The 24,490-nt window shown below is 38.4% G+C and overlaps 1 protein-coding gene across 1 annotated transcript in view; it reads left to right on the forward strand.

The window, feature by feature from the left end:
• The window catches only part of FBXL13 (F-box and leucine rich repeat protein 13), a gene marked incomplete at both ends in the record, with an annotated part of 240,961 nt that overhangs the window by 137,741 nt on the left and 78,730 nt on the right, over positions 1–24,490 (forward strand). Inside the window, 3 exons of the mRNA XM_080818712.1 lie at positions 13,964–14,062; positions 14,613–14,730; positions 14,836–14,998. Coding sequence (XP_080674838.1) covers positions 13,964–14,062; positions 14,613–14,730; positions 14,836–14,998 — 380 coding nt within the window. The remainder of the gene's footprint in view (positions 1–13,963; positions 14,063–14,612; positions 14,731–14,835; positions 14,999–24,490) is intronic.

Below are 24,490 nucleotides of genomic sequence, written 5' to 3' on the forward strand. Positions count from 1 at the left end.
ATAGCATTCTTATTCCAACAGGCTGCCATTGGTAAACTATTTTTTTACAAGACCAGTGCTCTAACCCCTGAGCTATGGAGCCTTCCCCTTATTTTTTTCAATTAACTAAAAATTTTCTTTCATAGCCAGAGTGCAACATTTTCATTATATTATTTTCAGAAGAAGAAGGAAAAAAACCAGTTTACATTCATTTAACAAAAAATTCTGGTTGAATCAGTTGAACAAATTGAATATACCTGCTTCTATATTTATGTTTACCCAAAGATATAAAATCTAAGCTTATACCATAAAAGAATTTTAAAAAAAAACCACTATATTTAGACACAATTTGGGAAGACTTTTTGGAGACAAAGTGGTTTTATTATGAAAAGAAAGTATCCTAGGGTGCCTGTGTGGCTCAGTGGGTTAAAGCCTCTGCCTTCAGGTCAGGTCATGATCCCAGGGTCCTGGGATGGAGCCCCACGTTGGGCTCTCTGCTCAGCAGGGAGCCTGCCTCCCCCCTTCTCTCTGCCTGCCTCTCTGCCTACTTGTGATCTCTGTCTGTCAAATAAATGAATAAAATATAAAAAAAAATAAAGAAAGAAAAGAAAGAAAGTATCCTTTCCTGTGGTCCTTCCTTATCTACAGTCAGGGAGACATTTGGTGACAGTGAATGGGTCCGTCTTATTCTCTGCTCTGAAGAATGGTGTGTACTGTAACTCATGGTAGACATTTATTAGATGCTTACTGAATATTCGGATTCATGTTTAATTAAATAGGTGAAACTAATGACCTGTTTTATGAAACGTTGGTAGTTTTTCTCTTACACCTCATACTTTGCTTCAGGAATTTCTCTCTGTTCTTTGTGGCTCTGCAGAACTGTCACTTGTGGCAACTTGAGAGCAGTACATGAGAGTACTTGGGAGCAGGGGTTCGGGGGGTACTTGCATTTTAATTCCGAGTTTGCCATTTACTAGTTATGAGACAGGTTCCCCAGGCTTTCTGTATACCTCAGTTTCTATATCTATGAAATGGGGAAAATACTAGTACCTACCTCATAAGTGTGTTGTGTAAATGAAATGATTTGATACGTATAACATGCTTAGAACAGTGGCTTCATAGAGTAACTACTTAGTAACCATTAGGATTTTTCCCATTGCCACGGAGTCATTTAACTCCTTCTGCAGTGGCTGAGAGGAGAGAGCTGCAGGAGAGGAGGATGACCCTACCAGAACCATTCAAAATCCTTCTAGATATTCAACATTCAGAAAAAATAATGCTGTTTTTCTTGAGGTTGCAGGGCCTGGAGAGTGTAGGTCTAGGCTTATTTGTGGTTCTCCTAACATTCAGGTACTCGTCCTTCTATAAATACAGCAGACACTTGTGTGGAGCTTACACACAGGAGTTGAATGTGTGGGTCATGAAGTACGTGTAAGTTTGGTTTTTGTCAATATTGTTAGTTTTCTAAATTGACTGTCCCACTCCTAATGACATTTTTATGATTTAGAAAACACATCAATGTGATTTCTCTGGGGAAGCTATCGCTGTGGCCCTCTGTCCTTACTCCTAATATTTACCTACATAATTTATTTTTGTAACAGCACTATTATTGGTACACTACTAGAGAGGCAGGAGGTCAACATTCAAGACGACGATGGGTTTCTATCCTGATAAGTCCTCTTTCTTTCTCAGAAATTAGCAGTGAGTATTTAAGTCGTCTTTATGATTTATATGAGTGTATATAGGTATATAAAAAATCCCAGCTCTAAAAAACAACTCCTTGCTCTGCCTTCAGCCTTCCCCATGTCAGTTAAGGACAGTTCCCTGTTTATAGTCGCTTAGGCCAAAAACCTTGGAGTCATCTGTTACATATTGAATTGTAACCCCCCAAATTCACATATTGAAGTCCCAATCCCTAGAACCTCCTTACTTGGAAATAGGGTTGTTCCAGATGTAATTAGCTAAGATGAAATCATTAGCATGGGCCCTAATCCAAGATGAATGATGCCCTTAATAAAAAGGAGACATTTGGACACAGATATACGCATACAGAAGAGTGCCACGTGAACATGAGAATAGCCATCTACAAGCCAAGAAGAGAGGCCTGGACCATTTCCTTCCCTCACATTAAAGGAGGGAAGGAACCAATCCCACTGACACCTTGATCTTGGAATGTTAGCCTCCAGAACTGTAGGACAACACATTTCTGTTGTTTCAACTACCCAGTTTGTGGTACTCTGTTACAGCAGACCTAGCAAACCAGTATGTTATCTCAGACCTTCTCGTTCTCTTCACACCCCACATGCACTCTTTAGGAAGGCCAGCTAGCTGGGACTCCAGAACTCCCTAGGATCTGACCGTTCGTCATTACCTCCGCAGCTACCACCCCAGCCCGGGTCTTGCCTGTGTTATTATGATATCTCTGCTTTCACCTCTGCCTCCTACAAGTCTACTCTCAACTCAGCATTGAGAGTGATCGTTTTAAAACCCAAGCCAATGTCCTTCCTCTACTCAAGTACCTGGCAAGGCATCCCATTCACTCAATAAAAGAAAAACTTCAGAAGAACATTTGAGACCTATGTAGTTTGTCCTCTGCTGCTACTGCCCACTTACCAACTCTGCTCTGGTCACACTGGCTTCCTTGCTGCTCTCAGCATAAGAGCTCTTGCCTCAGGGGGTTTGGCACTGCCATTCTTGCCTGGAATCCTCCTCCTGCAGCTACCTGTGTGGCTAACTTCCTCACCTTCTTTAAGTCTTTGCTCACACGTCCCCCCATGATGAATGAGTAAATGGATAGAAAGGTATTAGCTAAAATGCACCAAAAATATCTACATTAGTTCCCTGTTAATTTTTGCACTCTCCAAAAGTTCTTGTTTCTTTCAAAATCTCAAAATAGAAAATCTGGATAGGATGAAGAGTTTTAATGGAGGGGACAAAGCTTTCCTAGCTGTCCATGGGAAAGTCCCAATGAGGAGGCGAGTGATTCCTGGTTAGGGTTTCCCTTTATCCTTTGCTCTGTTTGTGCGTAACTCCAAGGATTCTCCTGTTGATATTATCTTTGGGTGGCCACTTCTCCTAAGATTTATGTATCATGTAGCAGCGGGTTACAGCACTGTGTAGGAAGCCAAGCGTAGAACGACCACAGCTATGCTGAGAAGGAAGGCTAGGGCTGTAGCCAATCTTAGGCTCAAATCCAAATGCCTAGAAAACCAACAACTCTGAACATGGAGTGAAAGAAGGCGCCAAATGAAGACCAAGGTTCCAGTGGATGTGTTCGGACTGAAGAGAGTTAAACCAGTGAGTTAGAGAGCCTGTGCTAGAAGCCTCTGCCTTTGTGGTTCCCTGTTCTTCGCTTCCAGCCTCAGTTGTTTTACTAGGCTCACCTTTTGCCCTTAAGACAGCCTCATACCGGCCCTTTCTCCCATTCATCAGGTTAACTTTTACATATTCTTTGAGGCTTTGTTCAATCACGACCGTCTCTAGGAAGCTCTCACCAACCCCTCATTTCCCCCGACCCAAGCTAGGTTATGATCCTTCCTGTGTATTCTTCTATCATTGTACTTTCGCTGAGCGTTCTCCATGCATTCAGCGGTCTGCTTATTTGTCTGCTGTTCTCCCCATTGCGGGCTCCCTGATGGGCAGGACGGTGCCTTCTTTATCTGTGTTATCTGTATCCTTAGCACATAATACAGTACCTTGCATGTAGTAAGACTGTGAGCAATGTTTGATGAATGAAAAAATAAATGAATGAACAAAAGAAACAGCAGCCAATTTCAGGGCAGGTGCTTTAGGTGGAAGCTCAGGAGGTCTGTTGAGCCACTAAGAAGTTGACAACTTGCCAGAGCAAAGTCTCAGAGTCTTTCCTTGGTAAGGGCACAGTCTGATATTTCTTTAGATTTAGGGGAAGAAAAGAGCCTAGGAAACTATGAAATACTACAGTGAAAGTGCTTTCTTCATCAACTATTTTTCAGTCACTAGACACAAGTCAACAAAATGAAAAGGGATAGTATCCCAGAAATGTTCAAATGACTCAACGCAATAATAATTGGTTTATCAGTAGTTCTTGTACTGTTAAGTCTCTCTCCGGGACCCACGAATCTTAAAAGTAGGCTGTGCAAACTGCAAATGGGGGGATTCCAAGGTCATTTCAGTTATCTCTAGGCTACATAAATCCCAACCTCCCCTTTCAGAGAGGCGAAGATCATGGAAGGTCTTACTTGTTCACCTCTGGGGATTGCAGTGGACGTGGGCGAAAGCCACAGAGTCGTGCCCAGGAATGAATGTACTAGCCAAATAGAATGGAGATTGCATAAGCAAAGCAACAGTAGAAAGCAGTTTCTCTTTTTTTCTCTCTCTCATACAGCAAAAGGCATTGGGATGGTAAAAGGAGCCCCAACCTGAAGTGGGGAGACCTGGGATCTAATCCTTGCTATGCTACTAACCACTTGTACAACTCTGGACAGTTACTTGATTTTTCTGCTTCAGTTCCCTTGTCTATAGAATGGCTAGTTTGGGCTACATGATCTCTGAGATCCTTTTCAGCTTTCGAATTCTGTCTGTGCTTCTGTGTGGAAGTCCGGTCCTTGGCACAGAACTGGGAATGGAGGTACAGATTTGCTAGGCTATCAGTAAGGAGTAATTGGAACAATGAGAGTTGTGCGGCCAGCTAAACCAGGTGCAAATAAGATTATGTACCAAAATGAATTGGTGACACTTAAATTCAAAATTATAAATCATTTATATTTGTTGGACTGGATTTTCCTTTATGCTGTATTTTAATGGATGGCGATAGTAACTGCTATCATTTGTTGGGTACTGACTAGGTGCTAGGTGTCGAGGTAAGTGTTTTACATTTATTATCTCATTTAATCTTTATAAAAAACTAGGTGAGGTGGGTGTTATTATTCCCATTTGAGAGATGTAGAAACTGAAAAATGGTGTTCTGGTAAACATTTAACAACTGGCAGGGAGCAGGAAAAACCCTGATTTTCAATGTTTGCCAATTTCCATGGTGTAATTATTTTCACCATTAACTATTTCAAATTACCAATGAGAAGTCACTGAAGAGAAAGTTGGAAGAGAGGTGCAGTAGTACACCATTATGTGAAGTTTTAACTATACAGATGCAATAAACATAAATATCCTCTAGAGCACAGATAATAGTAACATGTAATAAAATAATTAGGAAGTGATGAGCTTGAGTATCACTACCTTTGTTAATATAACTTATTTAATTTTAAATTTATATGATTAATTTTTAATCTGTGTTTTGTTTTGAAGATTGATTTATTTATTTGAGAGAGAGAAAGAGAGCACAAGGAGGAGGATGTAGAGGGAGAGAAGCAGACACCCCACTGAGCGAGAGGCTCATCTCACAACCCTGAGATCATGAGCCCAAACCAAGAGTCGGATGCTTAACCCCACTGAGCCAACCAGGCGCCTCTAAGCTAATCCTAAAATTTAACAATTTGCTCTTGCAAGCTTGTGTAAACTGGCCCCACATACCACTGAAAATGATGCTACGACAGAGTAACTTGCCCAAGATCATACAAAAAATGTCTGGGCCGAGATTAGAACTTTGACCTTAACTAATTCTGAAGAACAGGCTCTATATCAGTAGACTTTCATTTATTTGTAATACTGTAAAGTTCTATATACTGCCTATGGTTAAAAAAAAATGTTGTTTTATTCTATTTGAAAAAATTATGTGGTCGTCAGTGTCATTAATAAGAAGGAGGTCTGGTGGAAAAGCAGTCATGAATCAGAAAAGTCACAGTACAATTTCTGTTTTTCTGGGTCAGTTCTTGTGCCTCAGTTTCCCTACTAAAGGAATGTTTTCTGTCTTTTCTGAATCATACTTCAAACTGCGTTGGGGGAAAAATAAAATTCATGAAAATCATTTTATATTTCTTGTAGATAGAACTCATATAAATTTAAATGGATATTTTAATATTAGTTTGACTATAACTTTATGATAGCCCTATTGAAAATAAAAACAAAGAAATATAACAGACACCTACTATTAGCTTCCATAGCTTCATGCAATCTCTTTGTAGGCAAACTGTATAAGGATGTTTATTACATTAAGCAGTAAAAAATGAAACATCTGGCAACAATTTTTAGATCTTGAAGAATCAGATGGCAAAATGAGTCTCAGGGGACTAAGATCCTGTTTCACACTCCTGAAAAAAGGTTTCAAAAAAATTTTAGTGTTCTCTGAAAAAGATTTCAGTTTATTCTCTGTTCCCTATCTTACAACGTGACCTATATACAGAATTTTATAAACTCTTTACAAAACTCTACTTAGGCCTTTGGACCTAGGTGAAGCCCGTGGTTAGAACTCTAGCTATAAAGCCATCATCTAGCTCAACAAATCTAGATAAACCAAGTAGCTCCGTGGTTCATTGTATTGTAGTAAGAATGCATTACGGTTGTGATTCTCTTGGTCAAAAAGGAGATTAAACGTCCATTATAGTACAGGAGAAGCTGTGAGTGATTTGGCCATTGGGTGAGGAAAAGAACTGGATTGTGTACTCTAAACAGGAAAGATAAAGTTTAAGAAGGGTCAAGCCTGCTTCTGCAGATCACAGCTCTGAGTCGTTGTGCAATGAGTGCACAGAGCTGGCACGCCACGCTTGCCTTCCTGGCATCTGTAGCCTTCACTGGTCTTGTATTCTAATTCCTCACTCACACTGGAAAATGAAATTTTCCTTTTGGTGACTGGCTGTCCAATGGTTTTAGATAAATATGGCAATCTTTAACAAATGACCATATTGACTACCCCCTCCCTCTGCGTTTGGAACTATTAATTCTAATTTACATTCTACAAACAATTTATTCAACAAGTAGTTGGTCTACTAACAAATAGTTGTTATATCATACTCTGCTCTAAGCACCTGTGTTGTACTGTTAAAGGATGTGATGGATTAGATGCTGTCTGTGTTCCTTGGCAGGAATATTAGACATGTGCATAAGTAATTATTATACAAGGCAGAAGATGTAAAACTCAAACTGAGGGCGATGGTGTTTGGTGCTCTGGGATCTAAGAGGAAGAGACAGTTCTACCTGCAGTGATCAGGGAGGGTACCTAGGAGAAGTGCGTTGGCAAATGCAGAGTAGGGGAAGCCATGAAGAATATATAGACTGGAAAGTATGGGATCATCAAAGGGATAATAACTAGACCTCTCTTCCTCTCACCAGAGAGGACACAATATTTGAAAGCCTGTCAAGAACTTTAGCACAGACCCTGGGAAGAGTTGCTATTTTAGAAGCCTGTGGCATATTTGAATGCAATGAAACAAAATGTTCCATGTTTTGCGAAAAATCTTTGTCTTTCTCTCCAACAATCCATTCTACTTGTTAAGCCAGGCTTCTCTGAGGTCACCAGGAGGTCATGAAGGATATATGGATATGACTAAAGTCATTACATTATCCATTAGTCATTGGTTACAATGTTGCTTGAATGAGAGAAACAGCTGGAAATGGTACAGGAACACAACTTGGGCAATGTCTACCTAAGGTAGATATCTCTAGCTGTCACAGAGGGTCTGGCCCTACATATATCTCTTTTCTGTGTTGCTGAGCTAACTGGTTTAGAGACAATGTTGTAAAGAAGAAGTGGAAAGTAGAAGCTTGGTAATATGTTATTCTCTCTGAGATAAGTTGCTTCCTTCTTTTTTTTTTACCACCTTGGACCTGCAAAGAGTGATCTGAGCTAGTCCTTGGTGCTCAACACTTCGGTTTTCATTTTGTATGCCTCACCGACAACTCATTTCCTTCACAGATAGCTCTGTGCCGTCCTGCTCATGGGTTCAGACCCACCCAGAGACAGCTGGAGAGAACTTCCTATGATCTTCCTTGTCCCCATCAGCAGCAGTAGCTGTCTGCTGGGACTTGAGATTGGAACAAGATTGGCGTGGCCAACTTCCCCAACTTCCTAACCAATGAGAGTTTGACCAGCAAAGAGCAGAGGGGCAGGGCTCTCGTTGGTGTCCAGACTAAGGCCACTTAACAACTAAATAAAGAGGGATTAGATCCCAAGTTCTGTCAGAATACTAAACAGAAAATGCAAAGGTATCAGCTGTGGCAAGGCCTGCCTTTTAACATGGTAAAGTATTCTGCTTTTTCCCTGAGAGAGGAATTTTTAATTTCAGGCTTATATTACCATTATTTCAGTGAAGAGAAAGGACACTAATAGTTGGTCAGCCTAAAAGATTCTGGCATGAATATGTGAGTCATAAATTATTAGCCAAGCATCTTTTTGGATATTGTAAAATAAACCATGTAGAGAACTAAGCGCTTCATGCCAAGGCAAAACTAAAAAGCTCTTCTTAGAGGTTTTCCCCACCCCTTTTCTGGATACAGTCTTATTGGTTGATAGCACCAAGTGTTTGGCTGCTTTGCAAGGAATCACTCAGCTGTGGCCGATTACTGCTATAATTTTTTCCCTTGTTCAGAAAATCTTGTCAAAAATAAGTTTCCAAGACAGCAAGAGAGAAAAAAAGCTTTTTTCTTTCTTTCTTCCTTTCTTCTTTTCTCCCTCCCTCTTCCTCCCTCCCTCTTTTTCTGTCTCCCTTTCTTCCTTCCTCCCTTCCTCCCTCCCTCCTTTTCTTTCTTTCTTTCTTTTTTTAGGGGAAGCCATTATTTGAAATACTAGTGGTAGGGTAGTGGCCCAGGGTCTGAGATAAAGGGGAAGAATTTAGAAGTATTGTAAAAAAAAAAAACAAAACACAAAAACTATTCCCATCCCTGGAATTGTGTGTCATATGGGGATAGGTGGTCTAGCCTTGGCTCTGCCATAGACAGGGAGACTCAGGACCATTTGTTCATTCATCCAGCACTTAGGGTTCCAACACTCACTCTGTCTGACACTGTCCAGCACTGGGACAATCACAGTACTACTTGGCATACCACTTATTTATGTTTGCAATGTGAGGGATGCACTAGAATGATCTCTCGAGGCCCTCTACCTCTGGTTCTTGAATCTTTACTTCTCAGAGGGAGCACAGTATACCCAGAAGAATAGTTATAGGAAAACTAGTATCCAGTATCACATGCCAGGCACTGTGCTAACTAACCACTTCTACACTTTACCCATTCTGTTTTCCCAAATAGTTAAAAAAAAAAAAAGAGTGTATTATTATACCCATTTTACAGATGCGAAAACTAAGGGTCAGGGAGGTTGAGCTGCCTTTTGTTACAAGGGAGAAAGAAGCAGAGCCAGAGTCAAACCTAGCTCTGTCGACTCCAAGCCCAGTGTTCTTCCCCCCTCCAATCTCCAGATTTTAAGTGTTCGTTCATCTCCCCTGGACTTTTCTCTGGGAATACTGGTGGAAAATTTAGAAGAATCCATGACAGGACAATACCAAATACCTCATTCTTGCCTTATGGGTCTTCCATTAGCTTTCCCTCACTCCTTACCTACTAAACTTTTCCTATTCAGCCCAAGGGTGATCTTGCCTCTTTGTCCAAGTCCAGTGCTCCCACTGCTTTGCTTTCGCCTGTGCTTTACCTTTGACTTGGAATTGTTTTCAGTTTTGTCTGTAGCCAAACTTTTCCAGACTTTATTTGTCTTACTCCTAAATTTAATTCATTCAGGCCCAAATAGTTGTCCAACACAGTAAGAAATTTTAAAAAGAGTATAAGGTCATCTCTTTGGGGGACTTAAGACATGCAGATTATAGGAAAGAGTTATGACTAAAATAAAGAGCTTTAGACTTGTAAGGGAAAGAGAAGGAAAGTAGCTGGAGTCATTGGAACTTGAGAAATAGTTAAGGTTTGTGTAGATGAAAAGAGAAAGAGGTAAAGGGAAGTACAAGGTCAGACAAAGAGCAGAGAGGTCCACTAAGTACTGGAGAAGTCAGATGTCTTTCTGGCTAGGTTTAAAGACTGATGACAGCTGGAATGGGACAGTTGAAATGGAGATTACTGTTGAAGAATGTTAATCAGAAGGAACCCTGGGTTAAGAGTTTCAACATCTGTGTTCTTGCTCTGTTACTCTGTAATCTGGGGGAAATCAATCAAGGGACCTGAGTCTTTGTTTCCTCATCTCCTGGAGGCTACCTCAATGTACAGGAGAAGTCCAAGCCCCTTCAAATAGCCTGCCTCTTCTGCTGTTCCCACCTCCAGCCATGTTGTAGTATGTCATCACATGTGAGCAGTCACTTAGGAGCTGAGACATCCGTAAGATCGGATGATCCCATTCACTCTGTGAGAACTCTAACAGTGCTGAAAATGATTTCTCACAAAGCTACACAAGTTAAATAATACTCATACACCTGCACTCAAAAATGGAACATTTCCCCTACTAATTTAGTTATTTAACTTTGAAAAACTGAAATTCCTTAGGTAAGTATTTGGGATTGGAACTCTAAAGGCTTGAGGGTTTCTGTTTTAATTTCACAATGTGAGGCAACAATAAGATCTTAAAGCTTTCTTTTTAGTTATGCCTGGTTCAGGTACTTACCAGTGCCAGATAGAGTAGATAATCTCAAAGATGCTGGTATGGATAAAAAATGCATCCAGGCAAGTTCAAATGATTGGCCAAAACCAAGCAGGCAAGAGCAAACACATCAACTATGACTCTCAAATGTCCAAAGTCCCCAAGGGAGCTGTGATGGTTAATTTTATGTGCCAACTTGAATGGCCCATGGGGTGCCCAGCTATTTGATTAAACATTATTCCAGGTTTGTCTGTGAGGGTGTTTCTGGATGAAGTTAACATTTAAATTGGTGAACTGAGTAAAGTAGACTACCCTCCCCAGTGTGGGTGGGCCTCATCTAGTCTGTTGAGGCCTAAGTAGAACAAGGGGCTGAGAAAATTGAGAATCCTTATATATAAGTCCCTGTGCACAGCTTTATTTCTTTAGGATAATTTTGTCTAATTCCTGGGCTAAAATAGATACCCTGTTCAGACATTAAAAACATATTTCCCAAAAACTCTTTAGAAAAAATTGTTCTGGTATTTCAGTCTGTTCTGGCTGCTGTAGAAAAATGCCAGAGACTGGATGGATTATAAAAAACATATATTTATTTCTCCTAGTTCTGGCGGCTGGGAAGTTCAAGATCATGGCACTGACAGATTCAGTGTCTATTGAGAGTCTGCTTCCTGGTTTGCCTTCTTGGTGTCACCTGCTGGAAGGGGAGAGCGAACTCTCTGGGGACTCTTTTAGGAGGGTACTAATCCCATTCACAAAGGCAGAGTCCAAAATTACCTCTGAAAGGACCTACATCCTAATAACATCACCTTGAGGGTTTAGGATTTCCATATATGAATTGTGCAGGGACACAAACATTCAGACATCAGCACCAAATTTATTTCTCCCTGAGTGAGGGCTTGGCTTCTGCAGCCACTCCAGATTGCATGCTCAGCCCTGCTCTCAAGGTCTTCCCTGGCCTTTGACTCGGTGCTCACATTGTCAGTGTCTGCTGGGCAGCCGAAAACCCATTTAGACACATGGTTCTCATAATTCATTCATACATTCTTCCATTTACTTATGTAATAATATTATCTGTTCATTGACACTATAGGTACCCTGCTGGGAGCTGGGGTACAGGGGATTTAGTTCAACAACTAATTGTAACATTAATTTAACTATAGTTATGACACTTACATGGTGCTGTAAGTGTATAATAAGAACCTGGCCTCATCTAAGGCTCGGGGACACTTCCTGACCAGGTGGCATTTGAGCTGAGCCTGGTTGTTCTGAGGATCGGGCACTCAGTTCCCTAATTTTTGGCTAGTTCTTTTTATATAGGAGGAGGCTGTAATGACAGAAGCTTGGAAGTCACCTTCAGTGACAGATGGGACACAGGAAGCCTCCAAAGGTCTCCTAAGAGGTCCATTATAGCTGCTATTGCTTGTCCCCCCTGTCATGCTGTTGTGAAGCTGATGTTGCAGGGGTATTGCTTCTGCTGTCTGTTCGTGGGTGGACTCTCGGTTTCCCATTACTGAGTCTAAATACCATCTGATTTCCCATTCATGCCTATTTGTTACAGAAAATGAAACCTAACTAAATTATTTTAAGATAATTCATCATAGGCAAATGCATTTGATCCTTTGATCAGTCAGTATTTTGGACATTCTCCACAATTGCTGCTTCCGTTAATGTGGGTAATGATAGTTGAAAGAAAAATCAATCCTACAGAACTTCAGTCATCAAAACAGTGTGATATTGGTATAAGACAGACCTATAAACCAATGAAATAGAATTGAGAGACCAGAAATGAACCTATATTTTTATGGCCAATTGATTTTCAACAAGGGTGCTAGGACCACTCAATGGGGGAGGAACACTCTCTTGAACAATTTGGTGCTAGGGCAACTGGATATCTGCATGCAAAAAAATGAAGTTGGGTTCCTACCTCATACTGTATACAAAAATTAACTCAAAATGCACCAATGGCCTAAACGTAAGAGCTAAAATAATAAAACTTAGATGAAAACACTGAAGGTAAATCTTCATGACTTTAGATTTGGCAATGGATTCTCAGATACGACACCAAAACCATAAGCAACAAAAGAGAAAAAAAACATAAATTGGGCTTCATCAAAATAAAAACTTGTGCATCAAAGAACATTATTTAAAAAGTGAAAAGACAATCTGAAGAATGGGAGAAAATATTCGCAAATCATATACCTAAGGGTCTAGTATCCAGAATGTACAAAGAACTCTTACAAATTGAGAACTGAAAGACAAATAACCTAGTTAAAAATAGGCAAAGGGCTTGGATAGACATTTCCCCAAAGAAGATACACAAGTGACTGATAAACGCATGAAAAGATGCTCAATAGCATTAGTCATTAAGGAGATGCAAATCAAAATCACAACAAGGTACCACTTCAAACCCATGAGGAAATATTTTTAAAGGAAAATATGGGAAAATGAAAAATAGTGCTGGCAAAGATGTAGAGAAGTGGAAATACTCATAGATTGCCGGTGGGATGTAAAATGGTGCAAGCACTGTAAAAAAACATTTTGGTGGTTCCCTAAAAAGTTAAACATAGAATTACCAGATGGTCTAGCAATTCCACTCCTAGATACCTAGATATACTCAAATAAACAGATGTATTTTCATGTTCATAGTAGCGCTATTCAAATATCCAGAAAATGTTAACAACCCAAATATTCAGCAATAGATGAATGGCTGAATAAAATGTGGTCTATTCATTCAACAGAATATTATTCAGCCACAGGAGTGCCTAGGTGGCTCAGTCAGTTAAGCGCCTGTCTTTGGCTCAGGTCAAGATCTTGGGGTCCTGGGATCGAGCCCAGTGTCAGACTTCCTGCTCAGAGAAGAGTGTGCCTCTCCCTCTCCCTCTGCTTTTGTTCCCTCCCCTCTGCTCATGCTCTCAGTCTCTCTCTCTCAAATGAATAAATTAAAAAATCTTTTTAAAAAAGAATATTATTCAGCCATAAAAATGAACAAGGTACTGATACATGATGCTGCACCATGGATGAACCTCAAAAACATTATGCTGAGTGGAAGAAAGGAGACACAAAAGGCCATATATTGTGTAATTCCACTCACATGAAATATTTAGAATAGGTAAATCCACAGATAGTGATTGATGGGGGCTGGGAGAAGGCGTGTGTAAGAAGCAATGGCTTAATAGATTCCGTTTCCTTTTAGAGTGATACAAATGTTTTGGGACTAGATGAAGGTTGTAGTTGCATAAGATTATGAATGGCTAATGTCCCATTCAAGTGATTTGGTGTTACGTGAATTTTGCTTCAATAAAAAAATAAACAATAAGTTAACTAGACTTGTTATGATCATTCCACAATGTATACATATAAGAAATTAAGTAGTAAAGAAATCAAGACCAGATTCTTTCCCTCTTAGGTCTGCCTGTTTTATGGTTCCAATTTTTAAAATACAGTAGCAAAATCATGACATACCTTGGGTTATTACTTCTTTAGTGTTTTATTAGATGTCAAGCTAATGAGTTCTTCCATCATTTTCATCTACTCTGTACAATTCAGATTTCAGTCCAGGGCTTCAGGAACATTGCAAACAGCTGCACTGGAATTATGCATCTGACCATCAACGACATGCCGACGCTAACGGACAACTGTGTAAAAGTAGGTAGTTGCAGAGGACGTTTTCTTCTCAGCCCTAATAGATGGGCACATTGTCTAGTGGCTTGAACTGCTGAAAAATATGAATGGGATTTTCATTAGTTTTTATAGTAAGAAAATCATTAAAAAATTTACACACACACACACATACACACACACACACACACTTAAACGTTTGAATCTTTACATACCCTAAAAAACTGTTTCCCAATTAGGGATATTTTTGTTTCAGAGATCATGCAGCATAAAGCATAAACTTTAACTTTAGTTCTACGCGTCAAACTTCTAAATGCGGTGATTTTTTTGGAGCATTCCATTTTCTCATGTTTTCCCCCACCTTTGTAACATGATATAATTCTGATTCCTCTTCATTACTCAAATGTAAGTGTACTCAAATATATTGAATAAAGATACCATTGTCTTTGAAATTAGGAAAATTTCAGAGCTAATATGTCTCCTTCTGAAAATATTGGGAAAAATAAATAATCTCATTACTTTGCTAAGCTTGTTCTATACATTGCGGTAAATTTAATCATCTTTTTTTCTTCTAAAGGCTTTAGTTGAAAAGTGCCCTCGTATTACATCAATAGTTTTCACTGGTGCTCCTCATATCTCCGACTGTGCTTTTAAAGCTCTTTCTACCTGTAAGCTCAGAAAGATCCGATTTGAAGGTCTGTGATATTAAAAATGGGGTTCAGCATTAATGTTTACTTTTACCCCTGGGGCATTACAAATACAATATTTGTCTTCTGTTTTTTGTTTTTTTTTTTAAACAGGAAATAAAAGGATTACTGATGCATGCTTCAAATTTATAGACAAGAATTATCCAAATATCAATCACATTTACATGGCAGACTGCAAGAGAATAACAAATGGGAGCCTTAAGTCACTTTCATCTTTGAAGCAACTGACTGTGTTGAATTTGGCAAATTGTGTAAGGTAAATAAATAGTCATTCAGTTATATATTCAAGAGATATTGATTATCTAAAATGTGTGAGACCCTCTCCTCAAGGTGCTCACTGGTTAGTACACATGAAAGTCAGGAGTCCAAGTACAGGGAAGTGCAGAGTTCTGCGGTAACACAAAGAAGGGGCACCCATGTAGAAACATGGACTCTTAAAAGAGTAAATGAGTTCACAGAAACACTATGGGCTACTCTTTCTAATGAGGGTTCTCATGGCTAATTCTGTGAACAGGCCTTTTCCCAAATGGGCATTGTTAGTTGTTCAGGAGAAACCAATCTTCCTGAAGGGCTCCCTCTGGGTACGTTTGGTTAGGTCGTCCTCTGTGTAGAGTCCCTAACAGATGGACAGATGACAAGTTCTTAATGAAACCCTTTCTTCAGCTGGGCATTGGGCTTCTATCTTGGTATTCTCAAATGGGCAAGGATCAAATTCTTTTTTTTTTTTAAAGATGTTATTTATTTACTCAAGAGAGAGAGGGAACACATGAGCGGAAGGGAGGCAGAGGGAAAGGGAGAAGCAGGCTCCCCGCTGAGCAGGGAGGCCAATGTGGGGCTTGATCCCAAGAAGCAGAGATCATGACCTGAGCCAAACGCATACAATTAACAAACTGAGCCACCTAGGCTCCCCAGGAAAGCATTTTCTATTTAGGCCTCTAGGACTCCTTAGAATAAGAATAATTAAAAATTGTTACATATATGAAGATATGAGTCACCATGAGAAAGAGTCTCCAGAAACAGGAAAATAAATTTGACCTCCAAATAATTCAGATATTGGAGTTGTCAGACATAAGATATTAAGCAAATATGTATGAAATGTTTGAAGAAATTAATGAAATCAGAAATATGAGCAGGCAACAAAGTATGAGAAAATAACTAGATTTATTTAGGAAAAAACTTTTGGGAATAAAAAAATATAATATAGTTATTGAAATAAAGAAACCCAATGGATTGCCAATCAGCAGATTAGAACTCACTGAGGAGAGAACTACAGAGATGGAAGATAATCTCTTCCATGACAGCAGAGTAAAAAAAAAAACAAAACCAAACCAAAAAACCCCCCAAAATATGAAACAGCATATCAGAGGGTAAAAAGACAGAGAAGTCTTGGTATCAGAGTTTCAGATTAGATTTTAAAAATTAATCTATAAAAGACAAGCCTCAAGCAGTACCTTTGAGAGTCAGAGAATATATTTTTTCCTCAACCACACAATAATCCCTTTTAAAATGGGCTGTGCATGAAGTTTTTTGTTTTCGTTGTTTGTTTTTTTTTGTGCACGAAGTTTTAAAGCAAGTTTCAACAACTTTCAAATGATATCATTTGTATATCAACAACTATATTCTCTCACTACAATGTTATTAAATTAGGAATCAGTAATGAAAAGGTAAATTAAAAACATATATATGATTAAAAGTAAAAATTCTAGGGTATCAGAATCACTTGAGGAGCTGAATAAAACTACATATGCCCAAGCCCTACTATAGAGCTCCTGAATCTGAATATTTAGAAATGGAACCCCAGCTTCAGTATTTTTTTTTTTTTAAACATAGATGCTTTTGATGCACAGCCAGATTTAATGGGATTTAATGGGATTAACTACATTAACCAATTAACTGGGACCATTACCTGAATAATCCTTTTCTGTTGACTTTTGATGCTCCCTGGATTATAATATAAAATTACATATATGAGTCTATATGAATACACACACACACATACACACACGGATGTGTATATATATGTCTGTTTTCAGACTACCTTTTGTGTTCCATTCACTTATCTGTCTTCTGTCTAATCTTATACAGGGGTGACTGGGTGGCTCAGTCCATTAAGCGTCTGCCTTCAGCTCAGGTCATGATCTCAGGGTCTTGGGATCAAGCCCCACATCTGGGTCCCTGCTCAGCAGGGGGCCTGCTTCTTCAACTCTCTCCCTCTGCCTGCTGCTCCCTCTATTTGGGCTTTCTCTCTGTCAAATAAATAAAAATCTTCTTCTTTTTTTAAGATTTTATTTATTTATTTGACAGAGAGAGCGATCACAAGTAGGCAGAGAGGCAGACAGAGAGAGGAGGAAGCAGGCTCCCTGCTGAGCAGAGAGTCCAACAGGGGACTCAATCCCAGGACCTTGAGATCATGACCTGAGTCAAAGCCAGAGGCTTTAACCCACTGAGCACCCAGGCTCAGTGGGTTAATAAATAAATAAAATAAATAAATAAATAAAAATAAATAATAATAAATAAAATAAATAAAAATCTTTTAAAAAATCATACAGTATTTTATCTGTAAAATGGGGAAAATAAGAGTATCTACTCAGAACTGTTGTGAGGATCAAATACGTTAATTCATGTAATATGCTTAGAATAGTGTCTGGCACATAATAAGCACTCAATAAATTTATTTATTTATAAATTAATTAATAATAAGCACTCAATAAATAAATATTATTATTGCTTTGTGATATTTTAATATCTAATGGAATTAGACTTTCCTTAGTAAGTCAGATATTTTTTGCCAGTTTATTCTTCCATATGAACTTTAGAAACTTTTTATTTTTAAATAATCTATGCCCATAAATCTTTCACCTTTTAAATAATCTATGCCCCATGTGGGGTTTGAATTCATGACCATGAGATCAAGAGTAACATGCACTGGGGCGCCTGGGTGGCTGGCTCAGTGGGTTAAAGCCTCTGCCTTCAGCTCAGGTCATGATCCCAGGGTTCTGGGATCCAGCCCCGCCATCAGGCTCTCTGCTCAGCAGGGAGCCTGCTTCCTCTTCTCTGCCTGCCTCTCTGCCTACTTGTGATCTCTGTCCGTCAAATAAATAAATAAAATTTAAAAAAAAAAGAGTCACACGCAGTAACCACTGAGTCAGCCAGGTGCCCCTCCAAACGAACTTTAGAACAATTCGGTCACATTTCAGAAAAAATCCTATTGAGATTTAATTGAAATTGTATTAAATATATAAATTAATTTGGGAAAAATATACAGTTTTATAATAGTTATTTGATTTTGTCTTTACCTAAGAATTATTTATTGAAGATGTATTCAAATTCCCAAATTATATGCAACTAATGAATTGTTGAACACCAGGTCAAAAACTATTGATGTATTATATTGCTGGCTAACTGAATATAATAAATAAATAAATAAATAAAATGCTAAAAAAAAATTCCCAAGTCGTTTATGGGTAATTATCACTTTGTAAATAATTTTCAGTTTTATGACATCATGGTACAAAAAGATGGCTTGTACAATTTCTATCTTTTGGAATTGAGAGTTTTTTATTTAGGGGTAAAGGGGATGGGGAAGATGATGATTATATTGTTTAGTGTGTTGGATACCTTTAAATACTGCATGGAACTTAAACTGAAATAGTTATATTACTCTAATTTTTATGCTTCTTTTTTGTTTGTTAAAAGCTCAGTCTAATAAAAAAACTGTATCTTGATTATGTTCTTTTTGAATTTCTATTTTCATTTTATTTTATATTTATGTTATATTATAAGTTGCATAAAAATTCATAGCTAAAGTTAACAAAACAGACTGACCTTGGTTTTCTCCTCTGTAACAGAAAATATATTTACAATTGATATTTATATTATTACTGTTTATATTTATTATGCTTATTATTATATATATTATTCTTATATTATTATATGTTTGGTATTTCTGTTGTGGCTGAGAAATCCAGAGGTCAGACTGATTTTTTTTTTTTAGTAACACACACACACACACACACACATTTTAAAAAATTTTTTATTTTTTTAATTTGTTTTCAGTGTACCAGAATTCATTGTTTATGCACCACACCCAGTGTTCCATACAAAACGTGCCCTCCATAAAACCCACCACCAGGCTCACCCAACTTCCCCGCCCCTTCAAAACCCTCAGATTGTTTTTCAGAATCCACAGTCTCTCATGGTTCATCTCCCCCTCCAATTTCCCTCAACTCCCTTCTCCTCTCCATCTCCCCATGTCCTCTGTGTTATTTCTTATGCTCCACAAATAAGCGAAACCATATGATAATTGACTCTCTCTGCTTCACTTATTTCACTCAGCATAATCTCTTCCAGTCCCATCCATGTTGATACAAAAGTTGGGTATTCATCCTTTCTGATGGAGGCATAATACTCCATAGTATATATGGACCACATCTTCCTTATCCATTCATCTGTTGAAGGGCATCTTGGTTCTTTCCACAGTTTGGCAACCATGGCCACTGCTGCTATGAACACTGGGGTACAGACAGCCCTTATTTTCACTACATCTGTATCTTTGGGGTAAATACCCAGTAGTGCAATTGCAGGATCATAGGGAAGCTCTATTTTTAATTTCTTAAGGAATCTCCACACTGTTTTCCAAAGTGGCTGCACCAACTTGCATTCCCACCAACAGTGTAATAGGGTTCCCCTTTCTCCACATCCTCTCCAACACATGTTGTTTCCTGTCTTGTTAATTTTGGCCATTCTAACTGGTGTAAGGTGGTATCTCAATGTGGTTTTGATTTGAATCTCCTTGATGGCTAGTGATGATGAACATTTTTTCATGTGTCTGATAGCCATTTGTATGGAGAAGTGTCTGTTCATGTCTTCTGCCCATTTTTTGACATGATTATCTGTTTTGTGTGTGTTGAGTTTGAGAAGTACTTATAGATCCTAGATATCAGCCTTTTGTCTGTACTGTCATTTGCAAATACCTTCTCCCATTCCGTGGGTTGCCTCTTTAATTTGTTGACTGTTTCCTTTGCTGTGCAGAAGCTTTTGATCTTGATGAAGTCCCAAAAATTCATTTTCGCTTTTGTTTCCTTTGCCTTTGGAGATGTACCTTGAAAGAAGTTGCTGTGGCTGATATCGAAGAGGTTACTGCCTATGTCCTCCTCTATTATTCTGATGGATTCCTGCCTCATGCTGAGGTCTTTTATCCATTTCAAGTTTATCTTTGTGTATGGTGTAAGAGAATGGTCGAGTTTCATTCTTCTACATATAGCTGTCCAATTTTCCCAGCGCCATTTATTGAAGAGACTGTCTTTTCCACTGTATATTTTTTCCTGCTTTGTCGAAGATTATTTGACCATAGAGTTGAGGGTCCATATCTGGGCTCTCTACTCTGTTCCACTGGTCTATGTGTCTGTTTTTATGCCAGTACCATGCTGTCTTGGTGATCACAGCTTTGTAGTAAAGCTTGAAATTAGGCAATGTGATGCCGCCAGTTTTGTTTTTCTTTTTCAACATTTCCTTAGCAATTCGGGGTCTCTTCTGATTCCATACCAATTTTAGGATTGTTTGCTCCAGCTCTTAAATACCAGTGGAATTTTTGTCAGAATGGCATTAAAAGTATAGATTGCTCTAGGCAGTATAGACATTTTAACAATGTTTATTCTTCTGATCCATGAGCGTGGAAAAGATTGAAATTATTCCCTGCATATTCTCAGATCACAATGCTTTGAAACTGGAGCTCAACCACAAGGAAAAGTTTGGAAGGAATTCAAACACCTGGAAGCTAAAGACCACCTTGCTTAAGAATGCTTGGATCAACCAGGGAATCAAAGAAGAACTTAAACAATTCATGGAAACCAATGAGAATGAAGACACTTCGGTCCACAACCTATGGGATACAGCAAAGGCCATCCTAAGGGGGAAATACATAGCTATCCAAGCCTCCCTCAAAAAAATTGAAAAATCCAGAATACACCAGCTGTCTCTACACCTTAAAGAACTGGAGAATCAACAACAAATTAAGCCAACCCTATACACAAGAAGGAAAATAATCAAGATTAGAGCAGAGATCAATGAGATAGAAACTAGAGATACAGTAGAACGCATCAATGAAACTAGAAGCTGGTTTTTTGAAAGAATCAATAAGATCGATAAACCATTGGCCAAACTAATCCAAAAGAAAAGAGAGAAGGCCCAAATTAATAAAATTATGAATGAAAAGGGAGAGATCACAACTAACACCAAGGAAATAGAAACAATCATCAGAAATTATTACCAACAGTTATATACCAATAAGTTAAGCAACCTAGATGAAATGGATGCATTCCTGGAAAACTATAAACTTCCAAAATTGAACCAGGAAGAAATTGACAACCTGAATAGACCAATATCTAGTAACAAGATTGAAGCAGTGATCAAAAACCTCCCAAAAAACAAGAGCCAGGACCTGACGGATTCCCTGGGGAATTCTACCAAACTTTCAAAGAAGAAATAATACCTATTCTCCTGAAGCTGTTTCAAAAAATTGAAGCAGAAGGCAAACTTCCAGACTCTTTTTATGAAGCCAGCATTACCCTGATCCCCAAACCAGGCAAAGACCCTACCAAAAAGGAGAATTTCAGACCAATATCCCTGATGAATATGGATGCTAAGATTCTCAACAAGATCCTAGCAAATAGGATCCAACAGCACATTAAAAAGATTATCCACCATGACCAGGTGGGATTCACCCTGGGTTGCAAGGATGGTTCAACATTCGCAAATCAATCAATGTGACAGAACAAATCAGTAAGAGAAGTGAGAAGAACCCTCAGTTGTCCCCTCAATTGATGCAGAAAAAGCATTTGACAAAATCCAGCATCTGTTCCTGATTAAAACACTTCAAAGTATAGGGATAGAGGGAACATTCCTCAACTTCATAAAATCTATCTATGAAAAACCCACAGCAAATATCATCCTCAATGGGAAAAAGCTCACAGCCTTCCCGTTGAGATCAGGAACATGACAAGGATGCCCACTCTCACCACTCTTGTTCAACATAGTATTAGAAGTTCTAGCAACAGCAATCAGACAACAAAGAGAAATAAAAGGTATCCAAATTGGAATGAAGAAGTCAAACTCTCTCTCTTCGCAGATGACATGATACTTTATATGGAAAACCCAAAAGACTCCACCCCCAAACTACTAGAACTCATACAGCAATTCAGTAACGTGGCAGGATACAAAGTCAGTGTACAGAAATCAGTTGCTTTCTTATACACTAACAATGAAAACAACCGAAAGGGAAATTAGAGAATCGATTCCATTAACTATAGCACCAAGAACCATAAGATACCTGGGAATAAAACTAACCAAAGAGGTAAAGTATCTGTACTCAAGGAACTACAGAACACTCATGAAAAAAATCGAAGAAGACACAAAAAGATGGAAGACCATTCCATGCTCATGGATCAGAAGAATAAACACACACACATTTTTAAAATCACTACATAATTACTTCATTTCACTGTCACAATTTCAAGGGGAAAAGAATATGATTTCAAGATTCTATACCCAAAATACCATCTTCATTGTGGGTGGTAACTTTAATCAGCATAAAATTACCTTGTAGTCCTTGTTTAATATTTTCACTAGCATAGTGGGTTTTTTTTTTTTTTGGAGATTATTTATTTATTTATTTATTTGTGAGAGAGACAGACAGACAGACAGACAGAGAGAACACAAGCAAGAGGAGAGGCAGAGGGAGAGGGAGAAGCAGACTCCCCACTGAGCCAGGAGCCCAATATGGGTTTAGATCCCAGGACCTGGAGATCATGACCTGAGCCAAAGGCAGATGCTCAACCATCTGAGCCACCCAGGTGCCCCTAGCATAGAATTTTGACTCAATGTACTGATTATTTGCCATGGCTATATTATTTTTACTTAGATTTGCCCAATACATCTTTGTAATTTTTTTGTTGTGTTGGGCAAATCTAAGTAAAAATAATATAGCCATGGCAAATAATCAGTACATTGATCTTTACTTAAAGATTGAATCCTAGTTCTCTATTTTTGATGTCATTTTTTAAAAAAGATTTTATTTATTTATTTGACAGACAGAGATCACAATTAGGCAGAGAGGCAGGCAGAGAGAGAGGAGGAGGCAGGCTCCCTGGTGAGCAGAGAGCCTGACTCGGGGCTCCATCCCAGGACCCCAGGATCATGACCTGGGCCAAAGGCAGAGGCTTTAACCCACTGAGCCACCCAGGCGCCCCTGATGTCATTTATTTTAAATTCTTTATCTTTCTGCATTTCAGGGGAACTTGCAAATATGCCTTCTACTTATTAATTCAGTATTCTAAAAGGGTCAATTTTGGTTTTGATGACTTACAATAGGTTATTATTCTTATCATTGAATTTTTAGTTTATCATCTGTTCTTTTTTTTTTCTTACTTATTAGATTATAGTTGGCACACAATGTTGCATTAGTTTCAGGTGTACAATTTAGTGATTTGACACCTTTATACATCATGCTGTGTTCACCATCTGTATGTAGCTACCATCTGTCCTGTTATATCATTATTACAATATCATTAACTGTATTGCTTATGCTGTGCCTTTTATTCCCTTGACTGAGTCATAACTGGAAGCCTGTATTTCCTCTAAGGCCTCATCCTCCCATTCCTCTACCCTCTGGCAACCATCAGTTTGTCTTCTGTATTTATAGGTCTGATTCAGCTTTTTGTTTGTTTATTCATTTGGTTTTTCTTCTCTCTTTTTAATTTCACTTATTAGTGGAATCATATGGGTTTTTTTGGATTTCATTTATGAGTGGAATCATATGGTTTTGTCTTTCTTAAACTGACTTATTTCACTTAGGTCCATCAGTGCTGTCTCAAATGCTCTCATCATTTTTATGGCTGCATAATATTCTATTGTATGTACTGTATAGTGTGTGTATATATGTATGCATACACCTGTTCTTTATCTTTTCATCAACTGATGAACAGTTAGATTGCTTCCTTATCTTGGCTATTATAACTAGTGCTGCAACACGGGGTGGATATATATTTTTTGAATTAGTGTTTTTCATTTTCTTTAGATAAATATCCAATAATGGAATTGCTCAATCCTAAGGTAGTCCTATTTTTAATTTTTTAGGAAATGCCATACTCTTTTCCATGGTGGCTGTGCCAATTTACATTTCCATCAATGGTGTACAAATTTTCCCTTTTCTCCACATCCTCACAGATGCTTATTATTTCTTGTCTTTTAGATACCAGACACTCTGACAGGTGTGAGGTGATATTTCATTGTAGTTTTGATTTGCATTTCCCTGGTGATGAGCAACATTGAGCATCTTTTCATGTGTCTGTTGGCCATCTATAGGTCTTCTTTTGAAAAATGACTATTCAGGTCCTCTGCTCATTTTTTAATTGGATTTTTTGGGTGTTGACTTGTAGAAGCTCTTTTTTAAATGATTGATTGTTTTTTTCTTTCTAAAAAATTTATTTTTAAATGTACAACAGGATCTAAGACAAAACTCCATTCTAGCTGTAGGTAACAACAGATGCTATGACAGGGAATCCAGATGTTTAAACAGGAATGGAATTAAGGATCACCATTGCCTCAGGCACAAGGAACCACTTAATTTTTGCCAGAATTCTTTTTTTTTTTTAAGATTTTATTTATTTATTTGACAGAGAAAGAACAGCAGAAGGAGTGGGGCAAGCAGACTCCCTGCTGAGCAGAGAGCCCGACACAGGACTCCATCCAA

This window comes from Martes martes (genome assembly GCF_963455335.1).
Source record: "Martes martes genome assembly, chromosome: 11".
NCBI classification, from domain to species: domain Eukaryota; kingdom Metazoa; phylum Chordata; class Mammalia; order Carnivora; family Mustelidae; genus Martes; species Martes martes.